The following is a 13742-nucleotide window of genomic DNA, read 5'->3' as shown; positions in this document are numbered from 1 at the left end:
CGCTGGCAGAGAGGATGTGGATTCCCAATCCAAATAGCCCATGGTTTTCTGTAACAAGAAATATGTAGCAACAAAACAAGGAAACAATTAGGATTGTGCTCGAGTAGGACATAACAGCGACCTCTCATCATTAGCATACAGTATGTTAGGAATAAGTGAACAGGAGAAGTGAAAGATGTGGGAGTTGCTGTATGGGAGGTTGGCTGTATTGCAGGGAGCCATTCGCATTGTTTAATGTCTGGAGAATGGAAATTAAGAGGCTCCGTCTCCAGATCAAAGGCCTGCGCTTGCGAGGCAGGGTTTGTTCAGAGTTTAATGAAATTCACCCGCAAAACAAAAGCTATGCTAATAAATTCTCCCTAACGAGGAAGGAGGAGAGAGAAAGGCTGAGAGAGAGAAAGAGGAAGAGAGAGAGAGGGGTGTATTTGTTTGACAAATAAATACCCTGCTCTTTGTTTTAGTGAAGGATACTGACATGATTCAAAGAGAGGTTAAATAGGCCTGTAAGTGCTAAGAAAACTGTTGGGAAAAAACAGAGTTAAAATATGGATAATCATCAATCTCAATTTGCAGAGCTGTCAACTTACAGTATAGCCAGATGGAATAAGAAATTTACAGAGGTACACTACAACAGCATCTCAGTGATCTGCCCATTTTGGATAAGACAGCCTATAAATCACTCGACTCCTTTGTTTATTATTTATGATATTTCAAATGTCTACAGAATAAGACCGAACTGATGCAGTGACATTTACATTCTTGTGCAGACTATAAACTTTTTTTTCCTACAGTAGATTCTCAGAAAATACTACAGTTACACTACATGTTCTTCATTTCTCTACAAATGTGGATAAAATGCTGCTACCAACAGTGAAGTTATTTCTCAGCATTTCTAAGAAATTGTTCAGGATTTTAGACTGGGGCTGACTGATCAGTGGGGTACCTTGTTTTGTAACCTATAGTGATGTTCTGGCTGCTCTGGTCACTCCCCAAGGGTTAATTTGGTAAATCTGATTACTTTCTTTTTGTGTTCAGTGTTATCTTGTGTGTTTTGCCTGCTTCTCTCTGTGTTGTTTTGATGTGTTTGGTATTTGTGATTTCCCTGTTGATAAAGTATACACAAGCCACGCACAATTCTACCTTGGGGTTAATTAATTCATATGTCTGTGTATGTGTGCTTGCATGTGTCTGTATAAATGGGTCTTTGAATGTGTGTGTCTGTGTGTGCGTGCCTGCTGCAGTATCAGAGTATGCGTCTGTCAGATGTGCACAGAAAAGCCCAGCTGTGGCGAGGTATAGTCAGCATCAGTCTGATAGAAGGTCGTGGCCTGCAGCCCATGGATGCCAATGGCCTCAGCGACCCTTACGTCAAATTCAGGATGGGGCACCAGAAGTACAAAAGCAAGGTAAACACACTCCTCTTTGAGAATATGTTCCACATTAAGTGGTAAGAAAGCAAGATTTTTTAAATTTCCATATTTGGTACACAATGGAACCATTGAGACAGGCCTTTTCAGTTATACACTAATTATTAAGGTCAAATTAAGTTAAATTAAATCTGAACAGGGCTCAATAGAAAAACAAACATTCTACAGAACATAGAAGCACATGTGTCTTTAGCAGGAAGATGTCATGTACCACCTTTCTGTGTGTATTTTTACAGAATTCAGTCTTTTGTTTGTTTTGTCTGTTTTGTTCTGCTGAAACAGTTAATAACTTTTACTTCATACAGTCTGTGACCAATCTGTGTTTTATACACTATATCAGCTTATATATAGACATATACATATCTCATATAAACAATAGAGACACATGGACAAATGTATTTTCTTCTGTTGTTCACTCAGACAATTCCCAAAACACTGAACCCCCAGTGGAGAGAGCAGTTTGACTTCCATCTGTATGATGAGCAGGGAGGCTACGTGGACATAACAGTCTGGGACAAAGATGCTGGCAAGAAGGATGACTTCATGGGAAGGTGCAGTCTTTCCTCACATGTAGCTATCTCAGTCTTTTGTAAGGCTTTTTTAAAACCTCCTGTTCAATATCCAGCACAGATTACTGCAGAGAACAGCATTCCTGTGCAAATTTAAACCCTGAGTAAATACTGAGCTATTCCCTGTGGAAAAGTGGAATTTTTCCTAGTTTTCATCAGGATGGAGGCACTGAGGAAGTATTTACTTTGAACTCTCTGACCCAAGACCAATAATTACCATTAGCCTGCTTTGATCTTAATCAGAGATATATATTAAGGGCATGCCAGAAAATCAATTCAGATGCTCTCATGTGACTACTAAAAGGTTTAAATTGTGTCAGTGTTAGCTAAGTTGTCTGTGGTTACTTATATTCAACACACTATTGTCTAAAGTCGTTTTGGTGAAATGATAACTCAGAAATGGAGTAAATACTTCATTTCTAAAAGGAAATTAGAGATCTCTGTCTGTGTGATTTCTTTAACTTCACAGACAGTTTTCCTGCAAACGTCAGCCACCAAACACAGCTGCACGAGCATTTCTTTAAGTTTAGTCTTTATTGTCCTCCGTGGCTTTGCTTAGCTTCTTCTTTTACTGTCAGCCTGTTTTTCAGCACGGTCAGCTTCCCCACAAAATGTACAGTATTCTAACTCTGTAATTCTGTTTATATTTCTTTTTGTTTATGCATGTGTGTGCACTTTAGGTGTACCATCGATCTGTCGCTTCTCAGTAAAGAACACACACACAAACTGGACCTGCCACTGGAGGAGGGAGAAGGTGTGCTGGTGCTCCTGGTAACACTCACTGCCTCTGCTGCCGTTTCCATCTCAGACCTGTCAATCAATATGCTGGACGACCCGCATGAGAGACACCAGATCATGCAGAGATATGTGAGTTAGTTTCATTGTACGAGTGGCCTTGTATGTGTGAGTTTAAGATAAGATTATGTTGTGATATGCTTATGTGTGAATACTTTTGGCAGGAGTGCACAATGTGCAAGAGTTCAACTTGAAGACCTTACTGTGTTGTCAACTCAAAAGCCCCACCCACATACTCAATATTTTCCTTCATATACAGCTAGAAGTTTCATGCAGTTACCTTTCGTATCACTGATTGACCAGATACCTGATACTGTGGCTTCCTCCCTTGGATTGGCTGCTGTGTGACAAGTGTCAGCATGTCCAAGTTGCAAAGAGAAAGAAAAGCATCGTTTGTTTTGTGCCATGAGTCAGACTGACGTGTCAAACAACAACTCCCTCACACATTTATCATCAGGCTTCTGATTGTTATAAAGTCAGAATCTATTTACATTTTATGAAGAATCTCTCCTATTCATAAAGAACTTCTCTTTTACAAGCTAATGTGCTGAGATTTGAAATAAAATCCACCAAGCTGCAGTTGTGATTTGATGGAGAAGTGAAGAGCAGAGGAGTGGGTGATGCACAAAAGGGAAAGGAAGGAAGAAACACGGGGGTTTAGAGGTCAAGGAAGGAGATGAAAAATCATGCAGCTCTGTCGGGCAGAGTTGTTTGGATTAACTGTTTGAAAAGGATGCAGGCTCACATCGCTGGTTTGTTTCTGTCGCTATGATTCACACACAAGAATTGTGTGGTATTTGCATCAGTGTCCTACAGTGATTTGTGTGTGTTGTGGATTTATGATTAATGCATGTGGGCTCATTTATTTCAGTGTAAAATGTCTTAGCTTGTTAGCCACTTGTCATTGATTTGAGCTTAGTATTAGAAAGAGAGGGAGGGAGAGCGAGAGAGAGAGAAAGAAAGAGAGAGAGAGAGAGCCCTAAGGCCCCATCTGCTCCAGAGGCCCTCCACTCAACACAATGCTTTCAGCCTGTCTTTGTCTTAGCCTAGTTAACCCTTCACACCCTGTCATCCTCACTCCTTGCTACAAAGACACTCACACACAACTCACACACATGCTCGCACACACTTTCAATAGATTTCATTCACTGACAGCCTTGACATGGGGCATTTCTCTGCAAATCAACAAAATGTCATGTGGTGTTATCACTCAATGCTGCACCCATGTTTATTGCTTATTTTAATCGAAAATGCAAAATTTGTTTTCAGTTAATTTGAGAGTTAATAACAAAAAAGATACAATTGTCTAGAAGAGTTGTTGGAGGATATTTTCCCATGAGTACCACTTAGCTACGTTTGCTTTCATGCGGGGGTATATGTTCATGTACAGTAAATAGCTGTTTATTTGTGTTTGAAAGCCTATAGGATGTGTTCTGATTTGCGTCTTTAGCTGTGTGCATAAGCACCAGCGGTGGGCTCCACAGGCCGAACATGGGTGCCACGACCTACATAACCGTGCAGGTGCCTTATTTGGCTAGCGGCAGGAGGTCGACCACTCTGCTCCGTGCTGCAGCAACCACTCAAGATCAGAGGGGGGAGCTCTAGGACCGAGGCACACACATGCTGTGCCTTTCCTCACAGTCACAAAATGAGGGCGGGGAGCGTGAATGTATGTGTGTGTGTTTGTGTGTGTGTGTGTGTGTGTGTGTGTGTAATAGGGGGCGAGAGGTAAAGGGTGAGGGTTGCACTGGGAAAGGAAGGCGTGTAAAATGAAAAGAAAAAGCTATTTCACCTCTCTCACAACTCGCGCAGACCCCGTTTTTCTGCTCGGCTGAAGGCGAGACATTTCCCTTCCTTCGCCTACCTCTTTTCCTGCCTCCTTCTCTCTCCCACAGTCGGCATCTCTGTCCCGCTCTCCCATCAGCCCCGGCTCTCTTTTTCTGTCGCCACTATGGCCCTCCCGTTTGATGAAGGGATGGAGAGATAGAGGGTGAGGGAAGTTGGGGGGGTTGCAGATGGAGGGGCACAGTGAGGTCGGTTTGAAGACTTGAATGGTCTCTACCTATTAACATATTCCTTTTCCCCAGACTGGCTGTCTTTCAGTCAGAGAATTCAATAAAGATGTACTTTATCAAAAAGCACTGATAAGACCAAGTACCACCATTAATACATAACAGTGCTGCTCAAAGCCCACTAATCTTCCCAGTGTGTGTGCATGTGTGCATGTGTGTTTGTGTGTGTGTGTGTGTGTGTGTGTGTGTGTGTGTGTGTGTGTGTGTGTGAAGGTGTTATTATGCTTGGGCACAATTTTACTGACTAGTAATATCTTCTTGAAATCAGCTGTCCAGCAGCATCACAACCAGGCACACACACACATATACAGATGCAAAAACAGTACCCACTCCACATCAGCTATCTAATGAAAAGATGGGGGTCGGCAGAGCAATGCAAGTACCTTGCTGTCATCATCACAGCTTTAAAGAGCAGATACCTTCACAAACAAAGCTTAGGAAGAGAAGACAATTGAAATCGTCTGCTCGTCCCAGCCTTCAGCGGCATGGCCCACCTTGCCCATCATTAAAACACATGCACATGAGTACTTTTAAGGCAGTGTGTAGCAGTGGATTGGAGAGTAAAAAAAGAGAAAAGAAAAAAGAAAAAAAGAAAAAAACAGAAAAACACATCTACATGCACACTGTAATAACCTGAATTTCTAAGAAGACATTACCGATTTTAAATCCTAGGAATGTCTTTGTCACTTTGTCATGCATGCAAACACCTATAGAAACACCACACCTCGTGCTCACAGTGAGGTCACTGTGCTGTGTTTGGCAGGTGTTTTTCCCCCATATCAATCTGTGGCCCTTGAAGAAAACAGATAATAGACACCTGAGAGCTCATCAGTGTCTCTCTTAGTCTAGCTGTTCTGCATTATGATGGTTTTCTCTGTGTACATACAATGTGTGTGTGTGTGTGTCTGTCAGGTTTGTATGTGCCTCTGTGCACTTGCATGTACCACATGTGTGCGTGTGAATGAGTACACCTGAATTTCTCCTGCAAGCTACTTTGAATGCTGCTGATGGCAGAGCTATATGCAACACAGTGCAATACACTCACTCAGTGACAACTGCCTTAGATGTACTATTGCTCGCCGTAACCTTTCCTTCATCCCTAATTACTGTTTCACAGAAGTAGAGAGGGACAGAGGGAGAGAGGGAAAAGGAGAAGAAGAGATTTATGCATTATGATGGCAAAGGAGCACACACACTAATGGCTCTTAATGGGCCTGAGGTGGCTGCAAGATGAGTGGATGAGAGAAGGAGGACGTGGTGACCTCCACTGAAGTGGTGGCACTTCACCACCCACCCCCACGGACTGTATTGCACACGCTCACACACACCTGCAGTACCTCTCCCACCCACTCTGGTGCACTGCTCTAAGGTGAAGTGAAAGGACACAACCTGGACAGGAAGTGCAATAAGGGGTTGCAGTAAAGTGTGTGACAGGCAGAGAGCAAACTGTAAGAGAGACTCTTGACAGACAGTGATCCTGTGATGATGAACAGCAGTGGGAATTGGAGGAAGTTGTTAGCATTTGGTTTGTGTTTGAGCTTTCAGCGTCATTTGATCAAATGTCCCCTGAACTGAACGGCTGCTGGGCGGATGCTCTGTGTGTGTTTGTGTGCGTGTGTCAGTGTGTCTGTGTGTGAAATTGTTATTTTCAGTACTGATGAAAGGTGACACAATGCAAAGATGACAGTGAGTCATAAGGCTACACCACAGTTGATTCATTTGTGTGTTTGTGTGTCTGTGCAGTGTGACAGAGACGGGAAGAAGATGTCACAGTGACAAGATGTCAATCACAGACAGGACGGGGGTTTGTCTTATGAAAGCCAACTCTGTCCTTTCCATTTTTCCTCTTGTCTCCTCTGTTCATCCCCCCTTTTCATCTCTCTTCTTATGCCCATCATTCCACCTGCATGCTGATGGGGGTGTGGGGAAACATAAATGAGGGGGTGGGGGTTGGTCTTAGCCTCCCTTCATCTCTCTTTCTCTCTACCTGTCTGTCTGTCCAGTCCATCTATTGCTGTCTATTTTTCTGATGGGGATTTGATCCTTGTGGAAGATGGGTATGCACTTTCAACCAATCATGGATTGAGGCCCAACCCTAAATGTCCCCTCAGGGAGGCTGTATAGTGGGTGGAGGAAGGGATGTAGAGTGGAGAAATGGTTGGGGGGTGAAAAACATACCTCTGCATCTCTATATTAAAAAGTAATTTTATCTCATTTGTTTCATTCAATCTCTGTGGCATTTTTGTGTATCTTTTGTGTGGTATTGTCTGAAATTTTACAATACCTGTGCCAGTGCGACATTTGAGTTCTGGTACAGGACCAAAATGTGCATCTTTATGATATTGTACTTTAAGGAATAAAAACATTTTTTCTATTTAACAAAAGAGGCCAAACATCTCAAATGTTAAATGTCTTAACACAGGCAGACACAGAAGTTCACTTAAACCAAATCCAGTCCAAAGTTGGTGAATTTTTTTTATCTAAATCAAGAACTGTCTGATCAGGTCTAAAAAGTAAAAAAAAAAAAAAAAAAAAAAAAAAAAAACCACAATTCTGACCAATAAACCACAATGTGAATTGGTTAAACCATGATGTATATCCATAAATATCAGATTCAGTAAAAAGTAAACAAGATTATGAATCAGACCAGCCACCTTTTGTTACAGTGTTTGATTCTCGTTACTGCAGACACATTTTGGTCAGCACCAAAAAAGTACTGCACAGCCTTACAGCTGGGTTATCAGCATCACAGTGTGTTCTACTGTTGAACACTAACACACTTACTAGTAAGGAAGTAGTTTGCCCTCATCTCCTCCTCTGTTGCCTCCTTCATGCCCTCTCTCTGACTCTTTTTCTCCCTATGTCTCTCCTCTTGGCTGCTACCCAATAATCACAACAAGCAGCTGTATCTTCAGAGAAATCGTGCCTTAAAATTGAGAGTTGTCCCCTCTCTCCCTCTCGCTCCCTCTCTCTCTGTATGTCTCTTTTTCTCGCAGTCTTTTTTCCCCCTCTCTTTCTTTCACACACTCTCCCCTCTCATCTCCTTTAGAGAGCTTTTGGACAATGATATCGCTGGAAACAGGCAGAGTCTGACAGAGTTGGTAATAATGAATTAAGTCTGTAGCCTGGCCCTGACTCTGAAATTTAAATTATAATTACTCCTGTGGGGATGGAAGGGGTTATTGCCAGAGAGAGAGAAATAAATTGAAGTGAAGTGCATTTCCACTCTGCTTTTAAGACACGCCGACATGCTACTCAATTTGGCCTCAGTGTAGGTTTTCTATGCATGTGTTTATACCTGAGAATTTGGGTGTGAACAAAAGCACGAGTTTATGATTGTGTGTGCGTGTCTGTCAGTGTGTGCCCATGCCTCATGGCGCAGATCTCCACAGGTATCCCTTTATTCGTCAGATTTACAAACTAGTTTTTACACAGTCATTCCTCTTTCTCCTGGTTATTAAAACCCTGTGCATACAGTATTTCCCCTTCTCATTTTAGACAATATCAGGGCCTCATGGCAACCCCTGACTGTGTATGTAAATGTGTGTTTATGGTGTGTAGGCATGCAGGAGGAGAAAAATATCAAGAGGGAATATGTACAGTATTTGAGTAAGCTCATGTGTCTGCCTGTTCTTGTGTTACAGTTGATGTGTTTATCTACCATAAATGTCAGTGTGATTTCCCACCCCCCTCTCTTTTGTTTGGATGTTGTGTGTGCAGAGGTCAGCGTGTGTGTTTGCCTCATAACTATGATATCACTGCCAGTCACGCTTCATTGGATGTGTCTACTCACTGCAATACCTCTATTATCACATTATCAGCCTAATTCTCCCTCTCTCTGTCTCTCTACAAAACACACACACACATATTAATATCAATAAAATCCTCATAACATGCTAATTGTGTTTATATGTGCTGTAATTCCTTGCCCCTTTTCCCTCATATTCATATTTTGTTATATATTTTACACATAGAGATTTTTGATGGTTTCTTATATTATATTTTCTTATTGGCATATATTTCACTTTTGTCTTTCTTGTTCTGCTGATACTAACACTGTTATTCACACATCCTCTTAACACCTCTTTTTCTTACACACAACATTGTGAGGAAGCAATGTGTGGTAAGAAAGTAAATACCAGCCAGGATTTTCAGTCAAATTATCCAGATTGACAGTGTGCACCAGAAAGCCAATCAGCTTTGAGTAAAAAAAAAAAAAAAGACAATTCATTCAGTAATATACATCAAAATTGCATCTATTTGTGAAAACTACATTCAAACATCTGCATTTTGTTCATTTTGTTGCTCTCCTCATGGTCACTATATAACACACTACTTTCCACTAAAACACAGTTTCCTCTGTAACTGACTTAGTGACTGACTTATTCATTATGAGTGGTTAATGAAAAAGCACAAAACTCCTTACTTCAGTTGTAACAGTGAACAGTTTATAGTTTACGGGACAGTTTTTCATGCATTCTCACCTCCAGTAAGCCTCCTTATTCTATATTAGGGATGCAGAAATCTGTGCTGTTTGTTCTACTTAACATATAATAGCATTGAACTTGCCTGTTGTCCATAATGACCCATGTTTGTGGTAACCTTTTACAATATATTTCTGCATGACTCATCCTCTTTACCAAAATCAGTAAAGTTCCATTTTATCTAGAAAGTACAAAGTTAGGAAACATTTCAAACAGGGAAGAGCAGCTATTCAGTGAAATTACATTTGGCCATTTGTCCTCTGTTAGACTCAGCTATAAATGCCAGCTCTACATTTTCAAATAGGTACTGCTAAAGGACACATTCTACCCTTTCCTCTCTTAATGAAATGTCAGGCTATTGACCTGTCTTTTTCTTCAATGCTAATTTGCCATCCTCTTTGACCTTTCACCCCTGTCTCTGTGATGTTTCAGAGCCTGTGGAGGTCATTCCACAACCTGAAAGATGTCGGTGTGGTGCAGGTAAAGGTCATCAGGGCTGAGGGACTGATGGCAGCAGATGTCACAGGTAAGACAGTGACCTTAAGTCCAAACAACAGGAGTATAACCTCTGTAGTTCTCATACACATTGTCAGAAGTTAGTCTTTTGTATTCATAATTTACTCACACACTTACAACTAATGTGACAAATAAGCCTCTATTTTTGCTGTTGTTTTGCCATTTTTGTCAGCGTGAACGCTATTAGTGTTTTTTTCCTATAAATAACTTTTGCTTAAGTTTTGGATCTAGACATTGAACAATTTCTATAGCATGTTTTCTTCCACCAGAAATCAGCCATAAATCTAGCCAAAGATAAAGTCCGGGTGTAATTGTGGTTTAAGGGATGATCCTCTGTGAGAATCCTCAGAGAGAGTTAAAGTCTACTTTGTGCAGGACACTAAATTTGTCTCTGCATTTTTAGAAAAGATGCAGGCTGCTCATTTGAATAATAGAGAAAAAGTACACATTTGAACCAACAAATCTCTCTTCCCTCCTCCTCCCTCCTCCTGCTCTTTCTCTGCTTGCTCTCCCTGAATCCTCCATTCTCCATTAATTCTTACTTTTAATTAGGTCTACAGTGGACAGGCCTAGTTTTTCACTCTGTATTATCTAGTAGAGAGAGAAGGAAATGTGTGTGTCTATGTGTGTCTTTGTGTGTGTGTGTGTGTGTGTGTGTGTGTGAGAGAGAGAGAGAGAGAAAGAGGGAGAGAGAGGGAGTCTAGAGTCTAGAGTTTTTCTCCATTTGAAGCAGCCACAGTCCCATTAGCCAATACAGAGTGGAGCTGGTTGATTTGGGTTATTGCGTGGAGCGACCGGAGCGACCGGAGTGCAGGGCTAATGGCTCTTGTATTTCACTCGGAGCAGAAATTTGCTCCGTGACCTCGTTGTAGAGCTCATCATTCAGTCTGAGCTTCATGGATCCTTGTTAAAAAAAAATCATGAGTAAAACTGTAGAAATGTAATGTCTATTGGCTGTTTGTTTGCTTTTCACTTTGTCTCTGCCGGCTTGACATGGTCATGGAGAACATGTGTGATTTCAGAACTGTGTCTTTACAGCCTGTGGTTATTTGAAATTGCTGCTACAGGTTCCCTTCACAGTCAAAGTGCAGTATGTTCTTACATAGAAACTACTATAACTGAATACAAAACAATTGGGACAAAACAGTTCAGTTCAGATTGAAGACCCACAACAAACATGCTTTTTTAGACTCATTTGCAGTCTAGTTTTTGGCAATTTTTAATTAGACAGAGAACAAGTTTTTACTTAAAATGTGAAAATGTAAATTCATAGGAGAAATGTCCGCATTGCCTGCCGTTTTATACATGGAAAACTTCACATGCAAAAAGACGGTATACAAAAGAATGTGTTTTGACATGGGAAATTTCCCTTTCCTTTCACATATGGGTTGTCACATATAACTTTTTTGTTATAGCCAAAGTTAGACCAATTTGTGATTTGAATTTATACATTTTTACAGACAAAAGAAAATATTTTTTCTTTTGAAGAAAATATTTTTCTTTTGTCCCCCAGAAAATACAGATAGTAAGGGAACTGATACGAATAACAGACAGGCAAAGGGGCTTTTTCTAGATGGCTTATTCCTGTTTTGAGTCTGATGCTGTGCGTGCATGTGTGTGTGTGTGTGTCTGTATATGTGTGTGTCACTGGCAGAAACAATAGCTCTGTAAGAGCCACATAAGAGCCCTCACCGCATGAACACCCTATTTTAACATCCCAGACCAAGAGAGGGTCAGGAGCAAGGTGAGAGGGAAACAGGCGGACAGACAAACAGACGCACAGAGAGAGGGAAAGGGAGAGGAGGTCAGTGAGAGAGAGAAAGAGTTCACCATCTCTCTCCCATTCATGTTGCCTGTCTCCTCTCCTGTCTTTTCTCCTACTCCTCCTCCTCCTCCTCCTCTCTCTCTCCTCTCTGGCCATCTCTCTCTCTAATTGAAGTGTTTTTGTGGAGTAGCTCCTCTCCAGCCCGAGTAGGATAACTGAAAATAGTCTCTAAAACCAACAATCCCTTTTGTCTGCCAGCTCTTGTCCCTCTGAGTGGATGCTATACTGTTAGAACATTTCAGTAAGAACACACACATGGACACACACACATGCGCGTGCACTTCCAGCAGCAGCACCACAGCATGTGTGGACTCTTTTCAGTCAATTGCCACTAGTTAAGTTTAGATTTTCAATTGACACATGGCGAAATCCTGTAGATTATGTTGTGTATCCTATTAAATGTGATGAAGAAAGAAGAAAAAATGCATTTGATTAAAATTTTAAAGACTGAATGATAATTAATTGTGATTATACAGCAACATGAAAGCGTGCATTCCCTCTCTAACCTCACTCCACAGTAATGCTAACCTTCCTGTGAGGCAATTACAGCGCGCTCCCTCGTCCCTGTACTGTATTCATCCTCCACACTTATCTTAGGGCACCCTGAAATGAGTTTGAGCCCGCTTCTCGCCACAGACCCTCAGCCAGCGCCACGGAGACGGGGACCCAGGGGGGGGAGGAGCTTTGCTCGGACATTACCTGGATGATCACTGAGTGGCGCTCAAACCTGAGCGTGTAATTGGTTAAGACAGCTGCCTCTGGTGCTGGTGGCCAATAAGGTGAAAGTTCATCACCAATGACAACTGGCTCTCTGCAGCAACACAGCCTGCCATGTCATTAAAAACAGAATATTAGAGAGAAAATGGGGGAGGGACAGGGTTCTGCAGAGATAATTTCCATCCCTTAATTCGGGTGATTGCATTTAAATTTAATCAGACCTGATTTGTTTATGCTATGGAAGCGCCAGGATTATTATTAAGGAGGATTTGAAATTTCCACTACTGTAAAAATACTGAATGAAAACTGATGCCGAAATATTATTTTTAAGTCTTTACCTTTTTTAAAATACAGTTTTGCGTGTATTCATAATGGGTCCAAGGAGGAGTTTGCATTTTAAGACAACACAGACATAGTTAACGTGCAATGCACACAATATATATGGCTGACAAAGTGTATATACAGGCATGCATTGAGAAGTAGGCTCTTGAGTCCATTGTGTTTTGTCTATTTTAATGTATCTTGTTTTCTATCGTAGGAGTCATAGCTGTCAATATCCACTTCAAACACTCTACATCAATACAGCGCCACAAACAGATATGAAAGGCAACACCTACGGCTCAGCATTGATCACAGTGACATTTACTTTGCACACCCACTAAATGTCCTGCCCTTGTCACAACATTTGAAGAAAATCACACCAATCAATGACACTCACACACACATACTTCCCATGACACGCACACACACAGACGGACACATACAAGCACATACACTAGTGTGACAGGGGGCTTTGAATTTGTTCCCAACTCTATTGAGTCTTATTATGCAATATTGCTGCTTTACTAATATTTCAGTATTCTCAATTTTCTCAGGGAATTCGCATAGGACGTTTTTTTTTTTTTAACTTCCTGACCCAGCCTTTTCAAGTGATAAGCTCGAACAAACAGCTCAACGGCTCCCAACAGTTTTAGTAAGAAAAAAAATAAATAAAAAATCACGATCAAAGGCTGAATTAAGAGATTTGTTGTTTTTAGTTCATTTTGAGGCAATTGAAGGGAGGTGGGCTTGCAGGCATGGGGAGCTGGTCTCAGTCCTTTCTGTGTACAAAGAAATTGAAATGTGAGATGTTAGTAAACAAATAGAGAATATATAGGACATAGTACAGTATGCTATTCTCAGGAGGAGGAAATAACTTTGTGATTATGTTTTTTTTTTCTCATCTCGGCCTCTCTTTCATTCTCTCCCTACCCACTTACATAACCATAGTAAATCCTGAATTGAAAGTTTTGTTGGAATGAATTAGCATTAATGAATATGATTTATAGGGAACCATA

At 41.1% G+C, this 13742-nt stretch overlaps 1 protein-coding gene across 5 annotated transcripts in view; it reads left to right on the top strand.

Annotated features, from left to right (window-relative positions):
- mctp1a (multiple C2 domains, transmembrane 1a) overlaps window positions 1–13742 on the top strand; it is a 133311-nt gene that overhangs the window by 67799 nt on the left and 51770 nt on the right. For all 5 annotated transcript variants that reach the window (XM_018668601.2, XM_018668602.2, XM_018668603.2 and 2 more), the window contains 4 exons: window positions 1242–1406; window positions 1848–1978; window positions 2677–2863; window positions 9780–9873. In XM_018668601.2, the coding sequence (XP_018524117.1) occupies window positions 1242–1406; window positions 1848–1978; window positions 2677–2863; window positions 9780–9873 (577 nt within the window). The remainder of the gene's footprint in view (window positions 1–1241; window positions 1407–1847; window positions 1979–2676; window positions 2864–9779; window positions 9874–13742) is intronic.

This window comes from Lates calcarifer, linkage group LG13 (genome assembly GCF_001640805.2).
Source record: "Lates calcarifer isolate ASB-BC8 linkage group LG13, TLL_Latcal_v3, whole genome shotgun sequence".
Classification (NCBI taxonomy): domain Eukaryota; kingdom Metazoa; phylum Chordata; class Actinopteri; family Centropomidae; genus Lates; species Lates calcarifer.
Note: the sequence above shows the minus strand (reverse complement) of the source record. Positions and strands in the feature narration are given on the sequence as shown.